The 16,994-nt window shown below is 35.5% G+C and overlaps 2 protein-coding genes across 2 annotated transcripts in view; both read right to left on the reverse strand.

Annotated features, from left to right (window-relative positions):
• Positions 1-524: 524 nt before the first annotated feature.
• nipsnap1 (nipsnap homolog 1 (C. elegans)) lies at positions 525-9,347 on the reverse strand. Its single transcript, XM_017434707.3, has 10 exons — positions 8,958-9,347; positions 6,944-7,071; positions 6,324-6,369; positions 4,471-4,565; positions 4,062-4,132; positions 3,573-3,713; positions 2,966-2,997; positions 2,743-2,837; positions 1,354-1,437; positions 525-740 (listed from the first exon to the last, which is right to left on the reverse strand). The coding sequence occupies exons 1-10, from the start codon at positions 9,029-9,031 to the stop codon at positions 676-678; spliced, it is 831 nt and encodes a 276-aa protein (XP_017290196.1). The 5' UTR covers positions 9,032-9,347; the 3' UTR covers positions 525-675.
• Positions 9,348-10,929: 1,582 nt separating this feature from the next.
• Positions 10,930-16,994, reverse strand: part of lrrc74b (leucine rich repeat containing 74B) — a 13,875-nt gene continuing 7,810 nt past the window's right edge. The window contains exons 6-10 of the mRNA XM_017434709.3: positions 14,683-14,792; positions 13,821-13,936; positions 13,401-13,479; positions 12,193-12,288; positions 10,930-12,108 (exon numbers count right to left, since the gene is read on the reverse strand). Of these exons, the coding sequence (XP_017290198.1) occupies positions 11,977-12,108; positions 12,193-12,288; positions 13,401-13,479; positions 13,821-13,936; positions 14,683-14,792 (533 nt within the window). The 3' untranslated portion in view covers positions 10,930-11,976. The remainder of the gene's footprint in view (positions 12,109-12,192; positions 12,289-13,400; positions 13,480-13,820; positions 13,937-14,682; positions 14,793-16,994) is intronic.

The raw sequence follows: 16,994 nt of genomic DNA on the forward strand, positions 1-16,994 counted from the left end.
TGTTTATGATCCTTTCCAGTGCAATCCATTTATTTAATGTAATACTATCAGTTTTGGTGTGTTATAAAATGTTCTGCCCCCATCAGGAGCACAGACAGGATGGTGGGCAACAGTGGAGGGAAGATCAGTCCTTAGAAGACCTGCTTATGAATGTAGATAAAACATTTATTAATAATTGATGTGATTGTAAATATAACAGTGTGAAAAATGGTGCAAAAGTCGACCTTTATTTTGAAAACCATGAGACTGTCATACCAGAAATGTCAGTTTTGCTTCTAGTCACTGAGTACAAAAGATAAGGAATGTGTTTATTTCATGAGCTGCTTTTTCACCTCACTGTGGTGAAGCTCAGCTTGATAACATCGTGACTCTTTTAAAAAGCTGGCTGGAAGCTAAAATTTAACTGTGGAAAAATGACAAATATTCAGAACAATCTGCATTTCTCTGTTTGTATTCTTTGTCTGCACATATTTGACCTATAAGTCTGAAAATATTGGTGTTTTTATCTTCAGACATAAAACACACAGTGTATTATTACGTTTAATGCCAGGAGTGAAAATATGAAATCAAATAATAAGGTAACACAGTTAATCCAGTAAACAACTTTACAGTCACTTAGAACAAATCTGTCTGTGAGTTTTGCTTGTCGTTGTGTTTGTAGTTTGAGTCATCTTCTCATTGTAAAGGTGAGCACTTGGTGGGAATCATTAGTCTAGACTCCATGCTTCTGACCAAAGGCACTAAGGACAGACAGACACACATGTTACAAAAACTCCTGCATCATGCATGGTTAATAAATTACTTAAAAACAATTGCAACTTTATCTGCAAAGACTTTTCTGGCAGTCAAATGAATGAATTTACATCAGCCTGACTCATTTGACAATTCTTGACAAGATATTTTCCTACTGGGACATTTCTCTTGCTTTAGATGTATTTATTAGGCAAATCCTGAAAAGGTTAACACACTTTTTATAGGTCAAAGCATGTAAGACAACCTTTACGGGCTGGATTTGTTTTAAATGTGCTGTTTGTTGCTTTTAAAACTTTAATTGTTTGACATTCTTAGATCATATGACCACGATTACAAGAAAACATATGTATCAAATTATCATTGATACTCTAAATATCTCAGTTTAAATACTTGTTGAAGGAAAAAAAAGTGTGTTTAAGTGAGCCTAATGATGCAGACAGAGATTCTAATTCAACCAGAAGAACAACAACTAACACAGAAATCATTGTTATGTAAATTGCATGCTTGTTTATTAAGGTAATCAAATAAAGCTAATAACAACTTTGGCTACTGTTAGAATTGTCCTTTCTGGGGGTGGATGGATGGGGGGTTTTGTCTTACCTGTATAATACACATTTACATCCCATCCATCCTTCTGCCAGGCAGCGTTTCTCGTCTCCTCTCGGGACTGGAGGCTTTCATAAGCTACAAAAAACACACAGCTTACTACAGTGGATGAAGTTTAATAAAACATCTGCTTTTTCATGGGTGCAAAAATGAATAAAAAAGGTTAGTTAAATGAGCAGAGCGCAAAACAAAATAATCTTAAAGTGTGAGAATTTATTTGTTCTTCTGTTTGCCAAGAACTAATTTTACTTTACTTTTTTCTCTCACTTAAAATTCATGAATCAATTTTTTATTTTGTAAGGCCTTTTAGCACAGCATCCACATAACTTGGTTACTGAAACAGAATATTAGGATTCTTGTTCAACTTTGTGCTAATTAAATATTAGTCACAGCCCTAAGATGAATAGAAGTGGTCAGTGAAGAGTTGAGAGATTCAAAAAAAGAGTAGAAAACATTTATTAAATCATTCACTGAGTTTCATCATAAAAAAATGCACAAAAAGGTTCAGTGCCAAGCTTTAGAGAAAGAAGAGTGACATAACATACAAATCAAGCTAGAAAAATTAGATTATCTGCAAAGATGCAGCAAATGTTGAAAGACTGCTGAAATTTGTTGAAGAAGCTAAAACTGAGTTAAATCACAGTAAGGGGAACGCTAGCTAAAAAATTAAAGCAAAAAGATAGCTCCAAAAGAAGCAAAATGGTAGCTAAAAGCTAAAAGTAGTATAAGAGGACAAAAATAGAGCAACAATGCTGAAGCAAATTTTTTAAAAAGAACAATATTTTTAAAGCAGCTGAAGATATTTCAGTGTATTTCTGCTGGGAAAAATATTTCTAAATAAAGTTAAAATTTTTGGAAAAGTCTAAAAGTTACACAAACCAAAACTCATAGCACCCATCTCCTGAATGAGCTGAACGGTTGGATACGTGAATGGCTAAAATAGAACAAAGTATGCAGAAGTTGTTAGATTTCAAAAAACATACGGAAAAATTAAAAAAGGAAAATAGAAACAACAACTACAGAACAAAATAGAGTGAAGGAATAAGGAATGCTTATGACATATTGCAAAGGTTTATCTGTGGAAAAAAGGCTTTTTGAATTATAGTTTAGTCAAATATATCTGCTGGAATAATGACATTTATTGATGATTTTATTCCAGATGGAAACAACAGGATGAATACAGAGGTATACAAAACCATTCTTACTGCTTCGATTCAGCCAGACCCTTAAACAAAGTCTACAAGACCTACATGTAAGCACTTAAAAGCATCTCAAACCAAATAAAAATAGAAAAACATATGCAGGAAGAAGAGAGCTAGCCAATGACTCCAACCATCTGAGACTTGATTACAATGTTCTTCAGAGAATGCTGCATTTACTCACCCCACAAGTGATGAACCACATACAGGTTACCAATCTGGGTGAAGAAACCGCCCACTGCTTCATTGTTTTCCTGTCTGTATTTGATTGCCCTCGCCCTGAAAAAACAGGAGTTGTTGCTTTCAGGAGTATAATCTACACCTATAATACTTAACACTTAAACAGACATAAAAACAACCAGAAAACCGACGCAATTTATGCGTCCAGTAAGTGAAGCTTGTCTTACCAGTGGTTGCCCCATTCAATCATGGTTCCAGGCTGAAAGACATGGGGTACAGGTAAGACACTGACACAGCTTTAAAACAAACACATGGCACTACAAGCAAAAAGTCCCTCATGCAGTTTTTCTTTTGTTTATGACTTGTTGGTTTTAAACAGACGAAGAAAGTGCATTTGTAATACGAGCTCACATGCATGAGAACAGAGAACAGGCTGCACAAAGATTCTCTTAAACTTTTGTTTATTTGTCTCTGTTTGTTAGGGAGTAACTCTGTAACCCAGTAAGTGAGCTATGAATAGATCAAAAATGTGAAAACTTTAAAAAGCAGAATGGGCCTTATAGGTGAAAAGCACAACATTTTCCAGACTGCAGTCAACATGTCATTACTGTTAATCTTATAATTTAGCAACAGTTATCTTATAACTGGCTAATCTTTAGGCTCCAATGGATCTTGTTGAAAATAAAAGATGCTTTTAAAAACAATATGCTGATATGAAAGTCAACCAGTGGGCTTCAGAAATGTTCTGTCCTCATAAAATAAAATAAGAGTCTAACATTTTCTGGACAATGTTATAGTAATCCATGGGTCTTCTGCACATAATTGTAAAAATACCTTGAGTTTGTAGGTGCGCAGTTCATAGATGTTTGGCCCTTGTCTCGGCAGAGGTTCATTCCAGAAACTGAACTCCAGAAGAAGCTGGTTTTGTCTTGATAACAACATTTGTGCCCTCTCCTTCTGAAGCTCCAAATATTCCTGAAAGGTTATAAAGTTTATTCCTCAAATGAAAAGAAAAGATCATGTAAATGTACTGTATAGTATGTGCTGTTCTCCAGTTTAAAAGTGTGAAACTAAAGTATAAAATTGGGATAAAACACATATTAGTACAAGTTTAACTCAAGAGATAAACTTAAGGCTTCTTCTCAACCTGGAAAACTTTCAAATTTAAATTAAAACCACATGAACAAATAAAGACAGGATAGTTTCAATGTATTTCTCTGAACTATACACATCTTTAACTAAAAAGGACTACTTTTCTAAAGATTCCCAAGTTGTTGTCATTGTTTAATAGAAAATAAACATATAAAACATTGTGCTAGATACCTTGTTGGCCTTCAGTTTCTGCAGACATTCAGTCAGAGCTGGGTAGCCTCCTCTGTATCGCCACAGTTGCACTGAGGGAAAAGAGCAGCAGATGTCACTGCAGCACTTCACAGAAACATGCCACCCACACAACCAAAGGCCTGCAGAACCTTCATCATGTTAATACAACACTAATGTATCTATAAACTGTACATTATTATATGCAGAAAGATAAATATTGCTTGTGAGTCACAGAGTAATGTATGCATGCAGGCTTCTGTGTTCTGTCTTCTGAAACTAAAGCTAAAGTGCAGCCACTTAAAATAAGTATTTGAGACACAGAAATTAATTTGCTTTTGTTGGATCTGTCAAAGGTGACGCTGTGTAAATGTTTCTATCACTTTCTCTTTATGGTTTAACTGCTGCTCACCAGCTTGATCCTGCTCTCCATACCAGGTGTTCCAGCTTCCAACAACTTCACATGGATAATCCCGGTCCTGATGGAGCCGGTTTTGTACTTCAGCCCTGAAGTCAGCATAAAATAAATGAATGAAAACACATAATCACTAAAGCTGCTTGTTCCTACAGTATACACAGTCATTTCAGCACAACGACCAATTTGAGTGGTCTCAGGTAACACTGATAATCATAAAAACCTTAATCTACCTTCACCACACACTTAAATTTACTGCCATTATGTCAGCTAAATGCTCTGTTTATCTTTTTATTCTAAATAAAAATGTAACAGTGTAATAATGTCGTCCTGATGATAAAAGAGACCCTCAAAGCAAATTTCCATTTATTTGTCTAAAAGCTTTAAAACACAATTAATATTCGTTTTAAATACCTTAAGCAAACTTGTTGGGTTTCTTATTTCATTTTTTTTTTTTTGCAATTGGAAAAAAGAGATGAAGATCTGAATCATCCCCTACAGTTTAAGTGTCTCAATATATAATCTCCTATTGCTGTCAGCTACAAGGATTTCTGCCCATTTTTGTCCCTGCAACTAAAACAGGAACCAAAAACCGATGATTGTTTTCATAACTTGCAAGCATCTAACTGAATTTATTTTTTCCTTCACAACAGAATTCTTATTTTTCTGAGCCACTTTTACCACAACAAATAAAAAACAAGACTGACCCAGGGGCCAGGCTTAATGCATAAAAATCTGTTTCCTTGTTTTGATTTACAAACTTTATTAGTATTGCGGATGCAGTGAATTTTCTGATAAGCATTTCATGAAGGTTGTGTTTGTGCCATTAAGGCTGCAAAGCAGAAAAAAAAATCCCCACTACTTCATAGTCTGCTAAGTCTTTCTGAAAGGGATTTGTCTGTTTGACAATCTGACCAGGAGTTCCTCATCTTTACCGCCACAAATTCAGTTCACTTTCACTTCCTGTTTACATTACAAAATAAAGAGAAAGACTATTAAAAACATTTTGCTCTTTATAGCCTTTTCCTGCTTTATGGACATAAATTATTTCAGTTTTCTGAGAGCTTGGCAGCCCATAGTTACTGACTGTTGAGTTTGAGGAGTCAGACTATTTATAAAGCTGCAAAATTAGCATCACTTGGCCTTTCCCAACAATGACTATGAACCGACCATCATTCTAACTAGCTATAAATCATCATCACCTTTATTAAACCAGATAAAATCCCATTTAGATCAAGATCTCTTTTACAGGGGTCTGAAACCTTGGTAAACATTATGCAAGAGTTAAAATCTCTCAGAATGTCCACCTTTTGCATTTTTCATCAAACCAAACTAAAAGTAACCCATCAATCTGAACAAAAGTAATGAAAAAAATTATAATTTTATGTCTTAAAGGTTTTAAATGCATACCATAAAATAAAACATAAAAGGTTATCCTGTACTATATTAAATGGTGCACTTTGAAAAAGTTTACTCCAGTAGTTTTCCAGATATATTGATATGAGATTCTGTAATGCGGGTATGTCATTAATGTAAACAAAGCACTTGGCTGAATTAAGTAAAAACCACATGGGAACTTGGCCATGTGACTGATCCACATTAGACTGGCTGTAGTCTGTGTAAGTAAGTAAATATGATGAAATTGGACAAGTTTAGAGTCAGGGAGAAGACCTTTACCTGTTATCAGTCACTTTGGCTGTTTCCATAGGTAAACAAACACACGTAGTAGTTGGCACACTACCACCAAATTTTTAATTTAAGGACACATTTACCACTGAGATGAGAAAAAGAATGTATGTATTGAGTAGAAACCCATGAAAGGAATATTTAGAGGCAGAACAAACACTCACTCTAGACTGTTGTATGCATCCAGGCACTCCGGTTTGACGTTGTGAACTAAAATAGAAGAAGAAAGAGAGACAGCCTGATCAGAAATGAGCATTTTTCTTTTAAAGCACGAAACCAAAACCTTCAACAAAGTAATTTCACACCCCAATTCAGCAAAGACTCCACACAAAACTGATTCACTTGCACAAAGGTTGTAGGCTATGGCTGATAGAATGCTCCAAATTGAAATCTCTGCACTGTGTGATGTACACCGCATAAAAGATCAAAGTGTGCGGAGAAAGGTAGACTTCTTCTTCAGAGGCCGACGCAGTTATCACATCAGACTCAAAAGAAAACCGGACAACTTGTTCTGATGTCAGAAAACGTTACAGAATTGAGATTATTAGCTTGCTTGCAATGCATGCATAATGAAAGTCAGTTTTCTCTCAGGTCACTAAAGTCAGTGAGACTGGATTTAATGAACACGATTCGTTAAGCTGCTTTATGCAGGGATAAACAGCAAATAAACTGCTGAAACACAAAACAGAAATCTTTACTTTATAAGAAAAAAAGTCACATCTTTCCCCCTCTGTGACCGAAGACAACAAATCTTTTTTTTCTTTGTATGTCAGTAAAAACCCACACTGAATTTTATACAGGTTGTTGGTCTCCTTCTTTGACAGCAGGTTGGAGTGAGCGTCTCTCCTGGCTTCGACTTTGTGCTCAAATAAGGACCGGATCCAGCCTTTGTCACCGCTTTCTGAAAACCTCCTACACAGAGACGAGATGAAAGGAAGAAACAACAGCTCAAAGCGAATCCATCAAGTTGTCGATATATGGAGGAAAAATCTTTAATAGGATTGTGGCAATGTAGATGATATATGGGGCTAAAAGATAGTCATGCTGATATCCTTTGATACGAGAAAATATGCATACTGTAAGTGAGTGGGTTGAGTGCATCAGTGAAGGACTTCACCATAAAACTCCAATTCACCCACTTTGGAGCAGACATTAGGGAAATGTCTTTCACTTGAAGAGAAACAGTAAAAATCTGAGGGACTTCTGTCAGATTTTAAACATTAGCAACTCAAATAAACTTTTAGAAAACAGAGACTTCAATCTATCATGTTAAAGTTGTATTTTTAGGGGAAAATAAACTTTAGTTTAAATTAAATAATTTAATAGCCTATCATTCCTTTAAGGAATTCGTATTTCTGGCCTCTTTTTATGCATCAGTTTTAAACTAAAGTCATTTTTTGTTGATAAATGACAGAGTTGTAGCTGTTTTAATCAAACCTGGAAAATAACAAAAAATCTTCTGCAATATCTTGCATGATCTCTAAAAGCTTAGACTGTTTTGCAAATGACTGTCAGCTACTAGCATGCCAAAGTTTAGCTCAATGTCTGTAAGGTTAGCTGGGTTTATAGCCATTTTGTCTTTGATAAGGTTGCTTGGCTGTGGCAGACATGGTGAATGTGTTTATCAGTTGTTGGACATCCAGTAATTACTCTCTGAAAATTTCATTAAAATCTGTCCAGTGATTTACAAGATATTTTAACAGTACAGACAAACAAAGACAAAAGCATTATCGCTGCTTTGCATTCGGTGGCGGGTGAAAATTATGCAAACAGCAAACTTTGATGTTGAATTAAAGTCTGAGCTTCTGGTGTTATGAAAAATACTGTTTAATGGTGTAAAAACAAAAAAAATGGAAGCAAAATTTGTTAATAAAACTGGAAGGATTGCTGTAACTGCTGTAGCAGCTCACAAAGTGTGACATCTCACATCTAAGGTGGAAGAGAGACGCCACACTCGGCCAGACATCAGATTCTGTGACTTTCGTTGCTTTTTATAAACTCTGAATTTTTAAATCCCTCTAAAGCTCCTTCAATTAACCTCAATTTCTGGATTTTGCACAAGATGTTAAGTGTCACACGAGCAGCATAAATGCTATATCCTCCACTTTTATGGATTATGGAGCGTCAGTGTCCTATTTTGTGCTTTGAAAGCCATCTGTTAGTTCGCAAACACTTTTACAGGCTTTACGTGTTCTGAAAACCCTCAAACTTTCAAGGTCAGTGAAACTCCTCTCTTTTCTAATAACATCATGGGCCACTGGCTTTAATTAGGAACTGTGATTAATCATGAATTTCCCACGGCACTCTGAAAATAAAACGTATAAGAAGTCTAAAACTTGTTTTTAAGTAACGTTAGAGTGAGCCATTGAGGGGAATTAATGCAGACAGAGGCCCTAAATGTTGTGTAAATGTTACAGTACAAGGTTCAGAGGTCTAGCAAATGATTAAAGCAGGTTTGCTTTTCAGTCAGTGTCTTACATAACATGAAAGTCATATTCTTGTTAACACAACATACAGATAATGAAGAATTTTGAAAAAAAAAATTCAAAATTATGGTAGCGAAACAAAACACATTTACACAATTAACCAAATACTCACTTATACTTTGATTTTATGGTATTTTAGCGATAGCTAAACAAACGCAAAAGTCTATTATGCATCATGGTTTTGTTTAAGTCACAATTGCTTGCTATTTTTCCCTCCCAAAACCAAGTTTGACATTAAAACTGGCTGATATTGTTAACTGCTTCCTTCTCAGTCAGTGTTGTATGACAAATGTAAGATAAACTGATGTTTACCTGGAGGTTTGGTGCAGGTAGACAGAATACCTGGACACAACTTGTTCCAAACTCCTCACAGAACTTGTCGCCATATTCTTCTGCAAAGCGAAGCAGTTGTTTGACACGCAGGCATTACCTGCTGGTTAATGTTTATCCTCCCCGTGTCGTCGTTGTGATGTAATTTGACAGGTAATGATATGGTCAAACCCACAAGAGATCAAACAAATGCGTGACGGAGTGACGCAACGATCCAATGTGCAGAATCGATCAGGTTTGAGTGGCTGATTGTTCCTGTCAGTGATATTCTGGCACAGAGTGTGAAGCAAACACGATGTAGATCATTTACTAGAACCGTCAATCATCAGGATTGTGGAGTTTTATTTCATTTTTGACAGAGGTGACTGACAGAGGGAATTCTATTTTCATTATTTAAGCAGACCTAACCTAAAACCAGTCAAGTTCATCAAGGAAAACCTCTTTTATTATTATTATTTTTATTTTTAAGGGAAATAAGCCAATCTCTGCATCTGTCAAATGTCGGTGAACCTTTGCTTTTCAGGAACTGCTGCAACCCTGATGTGAAGTAAATTATGCAATAAATGTGCTGATCAGTGAGTCAAAATATTGTTTCTCAGAGAGAGAAAGAGAGGCTTTAAACCTGGGATCTTCCTGGATTATTCCTTAACATTTATACTGGATTATGATTAGGTGTAGAATCTGTTTGAATATACCCATACAGAGTATTTTTTTTATCAAATCTGAAGAACATAACATCCCTTTATAATGATATAATCTTAATGTGCAGAGACAGGCTTTAATTTGAGATTAGTCTAGTTGATAGTGGTTAGTGCCAACTAGCCAGCATCGACCTAAATTATAATTATCAACTATAGAAAATGTTAAGTACTTTTTCTTAACTTTACTTTCAGTAGCTTTAATTCAACAGATGAGTCATTTTAACCATATGTTGAATAGAACATTTAACCCAGTGTGTAACGCAACCTGCTGAGTTAAACCCACCCAGCTAGTTTTTTATGAGTACACTGAGTGCCTGAATGTTGGAACCTACAGACTCCAATCACTGTTTCATTCTTGCTTTACTTTACGTTTACAATTTCCTTAGATGTACAGTATTTTCAAATCTTTTTGGTCTTAATTTGATCGGTAATTATATTGATTTAAATGGCACGGCTGATTATTTTTTTAAATAATCAATAGTAATATTATATTTAACACAACAGTGACAGTACTGTCAATACTTAAGTATGTTAAATAAAATAGTTTTTTTTTAAAACAATAAACTCAAATTCATCAATCCTACACAAACCCAAAAAAAAGGTTCTAAAAAAAAGCAACTGAACTTCAGTTTTTGTAATTAAGTTGCTTTATTTTTAAACCTTTTTTTGATTTGAATTGCCTAAAGATTCATCCTTGCATTTTTTCTTAGATGAATGGCGGGTTTCTTTTTTTTCCTTTTTATGCTTATAATGTTTAAATACACAGTTTATTTCAATGATTTTTTTTTTTTTTTTTTTGGGGGGGGGGGGTCCTAGCCCGCCCCCCCCGACCCCCCTGGCATTTCTGCCCATGGTTGTTCCCTGTTCAGGGGTCTCCACAGCAAGTAATCCTCCTCCATCTAACTCTGTCTTCTGTGTCCTCTGTCCTCACTCCAACAGCCTACATGTCCTCTCTAACTGCATCCATATGTCTCCTCTTTGTCTCTAACAAACAACAACTTCTGTCCCTCCTCTGCACATGTCCAAACCATCTCAGTCTGGCCTCTCTAACTTTATCTCCCATTCCTTCAACCTGTGCTGGACCTCTGATGACCTCATTCCTGATCCTGTCCATCCTTGTCCCTCACGAGGAGAACCTCAACATCTTCAGCTCTGCCACTTCCTGTTCTGTCTCCTGTCTTTTTGTCTCCAAACCAAACAATATGGCTGCTCTCACCACTTTCTGTAAACCTTTCCTTTGACCTTTGCTGCCACCCTTTTGTCACAAATCACTCCTGATGTTTCTCCATCCACTCCATCCTTTGTGGACTTTTTTTGTTACCTCTTTACCTCACTCCCCGTTTTACTGGATGCCCTTCCTGACACAACATTTACCCAGACTTGGGACGGGCGCAAGAGATACACTGGCTTGTGCTCCCTATTAGCGGGTTTAGAAATTTATTTTAATTGGCACATGAAATTTATTTATTTACATTTTTGGTTTTCTTAGAGGGCAACCTCATGATAATCTCTTTATTTGTTGCATTTTTAAAACTCAGTTCATAATGCTTCACCAATAAAAAAGACAGGTTTGTAAAATTAAACAAATGCAGAAGTCTGTCAATGGAAATAAAAGAACTGCTCTAGAGCTCAGTTTGGTGTGTGTGTGTGTGTGTGTGTGTGTGTGTGTGTGGTGTGTGGTGTGTGTGTGTGTGTGTGTGTGTGTGTGTGTGTGTGTGGGGGAGGGTTACATGCATCCAAAGTGACATCTTACTGTATCTAACACAGTTTGAGTCGTCCTGCTGCAGTAAGCAGGATTGTTATCTAACCGTGGACTGTTCTTTCACAGCTGGTTTTTCTGTTAAACTAGTCACGCGCTACTTAAATCCTTTTTGTGCTTCCCACTTTCACTTCTTTTCATACACAATGCAGTGCTCTCTGCTGCTCTCCACCATTCTACCCACTGATATTATATAACATCAAATCAGATCATATCTAAAAAGAATCACACTCAATACCTGAACTGAAAGCCCATTTTCACTGACTTAATCGACAGTTCTCTTCAAGCACTGCAGACGTGCTGTTTCCTTAAAAAAAGAAAGAAATTGGGAATTGGGCATTTGACTGGTTTTAATTAGTATAATTTATATAAATTCATAATTTCTTGTTGCTCACTGAGAAGAAAAAAAATAATCTTTTGAAAAAAAGATTTCTGCAAGTATCCATCCTTTGATACTTTTGTCGATTGAAAAAAAAAAAAAAACCTTTTGGAGGGCTTTCACAAGACTTCTTAGCTCTGTGCAGGCATGTAAGTGCAGCAGTTACAGTAATACTATACAGGATTTGGCTTTTCTGAGTGTGCCGATTGTGCCTCCATGTTTCACTTTTAGCGCAGGGAATTTTTCTTTCAGTGATGTATACAAGTCCTCAAAATCCTGGTTGACTGTGATGTCCTAGAAGGAGTGAGACAGAGAGTAAATGGTTGGACCCCCGCAATGAGAGCAAATGTCTTTCTAGCAGAGAAGTGTGTCACTTACTGAAAAGTCTAAAGACTCTATTGATGAATCTGGGTTTTCTTGAAGAGACTGAAGGATTGTTGAACACTCAGTAGTCTGGATGGGATTCCTACCAATCTGACAAGAAAAAACACATAATATGAAAATATTAGCGTAATTCCATATTTCTTTATAGTTTGTTCCCGAAGAGCAAGACTGTCTTGGGATCTTTTTAAGTGGTTTTATGCTATATTTCTTCATGCTTTCTGAAGGTCTTTCAAAGCTTTTCTGTGGACTTTGGCTGCTTTTTCCACTCATCCTTAGACCAGTCTCTGAACATTGTCAGAGTGTCAGACTGGTCATGGAAGAGTGGACCAGATCTTTACCCTGATGGACTTGTTAAGGGGGTTAGAACTGAGCTGGAAAATTATTGATTACTATCGCTTTAAAAGATCTTGCTTGCTATGTGGGTAATTATATAAGTTTCTTTGAATATAACTAGAAAAATAATAATTTGTTTAACTTGTCTACCAGCTCAAATGTACTTGAACCATGTCTTAGTTGTGCTGCCGTTCTTTTTGCCGACTACAAGAAGCAAATGATCAGTTTTCCCAAAGCCTCAGTCTGATGGAGTCTGATTTTCTCCTCTAAGGGGAGTTTCTGCTCCTCAGTCATAAAGTGCATGCTTAAACAGAAGAAGTGGGTTTCATTTTATGTAAACTTTATTAAACTGAACTGAACATGTGTCGTTTTGTAAAATAATTCGCACATAGTTTCGATTTTGTACCCTTAAGTTCAGCAAACCACAGTTTTAATTTTACTGACATGAGTTTTGCTTAAATCCTCACATCTTTTTCTCAGTCAAATTCTCTTAAACCTTTTTTTTCTGTGCTGGATTAGATTTTTCAAATAAAGAACAACCAAAGGTTTGCAGATCAGGTTTTAAACACATGGTTAGTAAGTTCAATCAATTCTACCTGACACCCACACACTTATGATTAAAAATATTTGCAGGAAAAATAATCAAATGCATCTGCACAAATATATCAATATCACAACTTCATGCTTTTAACTCAATTTATAGTCTTGACTATAACTTTTTTATTCTTTTCTTACCCCCTGACCAGGATAACTCAGCTGTGTTACTGATATAAAAACAAAGTACAGTGATCCATTTATTTATCCTATTTTATCCTCGGATTCCCCCCATTGCTTGTGAAGCTAGAACCAATTTCTTTTCAACAGCTTACATTCAGAAGTTTGATTGTCTTGTTTACTTTGAGACCCATACTGAGGTGGATGGCTCCCTCAGGGGGTATTCGGTTGTTACTGTGGTAAGAAAACAAATGCAGAAAAGAAAAAAAGTGTGTTGAAGCGTAATGGAGGTAATCGTAAAGTGTTATTTTTAAACTGTACTCTTCACTCAAGCACCAAACACGAGCAATTTGAAAAGAAAGCTTGGTGTCACTGAAAAAAAACTAAAGTTCATTCTTTAAAAAAATGACCCGTTAAAAAAAAGCTGCAAATTTTGGAGGAGAGAAATTGCAGCAACATGCTGAAATGTGTAAATTTGATGTGAATGGATAATTAAATACATAAAGTCATAATGTTTATAGCTCTTTTAACTCAGTTATTGTTTCTCATCATCAGATGACAAGAAAATCTCATACCTCACATTCAGCTCCTCCAGAACATTGTTCTCTTTGAGTGCTTGTCCCAAAGCAACTGCTCCTTCTTTGCCAAAGTCATTAAATGACAGATCCACTGATCGGAGATAAACATTCCCCTAAAACACACAGAATGAGAAGCAGAACTACAGGAAGCAATGATTTTGAACTGAACTTGGCAGTTTATGAATTCAAACTCAGGTGTTTTCCAATCTTTTGAGTGTTGCCTATAGTTTTATATGATTCACAAAGTAAAAGAATTATCTTGAATTTGTGAGTGTTTATTCTGTGTAAAACATTGATCTGTAATCATTCAATCAATGTGCTAAAAATGTAATTCTCTTTGGTGTATGGGAGCCAGTAAACCTCAATCTTAGATTTTGGGTAATAACCAGTGAAATTTGAGAGTTATGGCAACTTTTCAACAAGTTTTATATTTTCATAAATTTTGTATGTATATTATTGAATTTTCTGACTCAAACACTTTATGTTTGTAGAAAGTGAAATTAGTTTTGGTCCAGTTTTTTTTATGAATATTTAAAATGAAATATTTTTTAAGAGAACCAGGGAAAAAGCAAACAAAACAAAACAAACAAAGAAAAAGAGCAGAGATAATCCAGAAGATTAAACTGCAATCATTACATTGCAACTGATAGTTTATAAATTTAAAATTTGGCAGCAATAGTGTGAGTATACTTTTTGACAAGATAATTATACAGAATATTTATGGCTTACAATGGTTTTCAAAGTGTGCTATTTTACACAGAATGAAAACAAACCAATCTTATAGTTTTTGTGTTGTTGTTGTTGTTGCTGCATTAGAAAAAAAGACTGTTGGTCAAACATGAATTTGCAAGCGTATTACCCCCAGGCCATTAGCCAGCATCACCGCTCCTCTTCCTCGAATGCAATTCCAGGCAAGACTCAGAGATCTCAACCCTGTGTTTTCAGACAGAGAATTGCCCAGGGTTTGCCCTCAGGATAGGAAACAAATGAAAGAAATATCAAAAACAAGACAAAATAAAAAGCACATTATTTAATTATAACGTCAAGAAAATGTCACCTGATTTCCATGAGTTTTAACACATCTCTGAAGACAAAGAACTTTGATGTGTTTGTAATTTAAAGATGAGTCAACAGTCAATTCTACACTTCTTTTGTCAACCCTACCATGTCTTTTGTGGTCCTGGCATTTAGTATAGAGGCAGAAGAAAATGAAAAATGAAAAAAATTCTCATAATCCCCTTTACCAACACAAAGTGTGTGACACTTGACAAATGGCTCCAGACGATGCAGTAAAAATATAAAATCATAAAGCGTGAAACATGTTTGATCACTCTTCTTTTCCTCACTGTGGAGGAGAGCTGTCAAAGCCCTTTGGTTTTTCAGCAGAAGAAAAAGTCGAATTAAATATCTGAGAGTGAATCATACCTGAGCGTATGGCAATAAGACATGATGGCTCCCCCTGTTTTCTCACAGACTCATTTTCAATTACCAATATTAGACCCTCAGCGTCCCGCTCTGCCATTCTCCCAGAAGACGCCAATCATAAAGCTCATCCACATGATAATTGAAAGAGGTTTTAATGAAGGCGAGATGTTCCTGACCTTTGAATGCCACAGTCCTGCGCATGCTTGGAGATAAGGCTCCACTATTATGGCAAATTCTTTTATGGGAAAGGCCTTCCACGAAGCTAATAATAGCAGGCCACTGCTCTAATATTGTCATCTCCCCACTTTCTACCATGATTGTTTAATTTATAGGGCTCTATTGTGTATTCAATTATCATTTAGGAAGACAGAGGGCTAAAATGTTCCTTGATGCTTTCAATGACTGCTTCATGACTATGTGCAGTCATTTATCCATTTGCAAAAAAGGAAAGAAGTAATTTTTTATCATTAAATGAATTGTTTTTTACGTCTTTGAAAAGCAAGAAACAGGCCAAAGAAAAACTCTGGAAGGCTGTACCAAAGACGTTTGGGATAAAAATAATCTTTTTAATTTAGGGAGATTTCGGCTTAGTTAAAACGACTGTAGGAGCACATGCAGAGATAAAGTTTAGGCACAAGAAGCTGCCCATCTTCATCACACCTAACATTAATTTTACAATATATACATAGAAACAATAAATGAACTGATTTGCTTGTCGGACAACTAATAGTTAAACTTGGTTTTGATTTGTGGATGACAGAGGGGTTTGTAAAAAAGATTTTGCTGGGTTGTTACTTTGGAGGACACTTTGGAAGCATTTCCTTCTTTTTCTACTGATGACAAATTTGTAGCAAATGTAGATTTCTTGTTATTGTAAAATTTGAAGCTGATTTTTGTCCAAATTGTTGAAGACTTCCACTTCTGCATTTTGGTCAAGTTTGAGATAGAAAAGGCTGCAGATCAAAAACCCATCTCCTTTTAAAAACATTTGCTGAAATTATCAAAAGTAAAAACACACATAGGCACAGATAAATGTCCTGTTGAAGATAATAACTGAAATGAAGCAGCGTTGGAAGATAATAAATAACTAGAATAAAATAGAATACAACTGAAGTCCAAAAAAAATTGGGAGGTTTTACAAAATGTAAATAAAAACAGAATGCAATGATTTGCAAAGCCCATCTATGTTGTCAATATACATCAATAAACATGGTCCTGTCCCAACGTCTTTAAGGCGTGTTGCTGTCATCAAATTCAAAATTACCTTAATTTTTTCCTAAAAAACTGTACATTTTATTAGTTTAAACATTTGATGTTTACTGCACTCCATTGTGAATAAAATATGAGATTCCCAAATTTTGTTTTAGTTTACAACTTGCATATTGTCCAAGTGGGGTTGTAGAATAGAATAGAATAGAATAGAATAGAATAGAATAGAATAGAATAGAATATACTTTTATTATTCCCACAAAGCAATTTGTCTTGGAGTGAACAAAGCCTGATCCGTGACATTTAAATGATAAATGCACCCAATTACTATGTGAACTAATTGTCAATATTAAAATGAATTATTTAAAAATACAGCCATGTTAGTAAAATAATTATGAGAATCAAAAAGTTGTATCACCCTGCTGTACAAACAAACACTTCTGATTTGATGCTTAAATCACTGTGAATAAGGAGCAACAAAATCCATAAACTGATCAAGTTTACCTTGGAGAATTTGAAACTTTCCACCTGATGGTA

This window comes from Kryptolebias marmoratus, linkage group LG1 (genome assembly GCF_001649575.2).
Source record: "Kryptolebias marmoratus isolate JLee-2015 linkage group LG1, ASM164957v2, whole genome shotgun sequence".
Taxonomy (NCBI): Eukaryota; Metazoa; Chordata; class Actinopteri; order Cyprinodontiformes; family Rivulidae; genus Kryptolebias; species Kryptolebias marmoratus.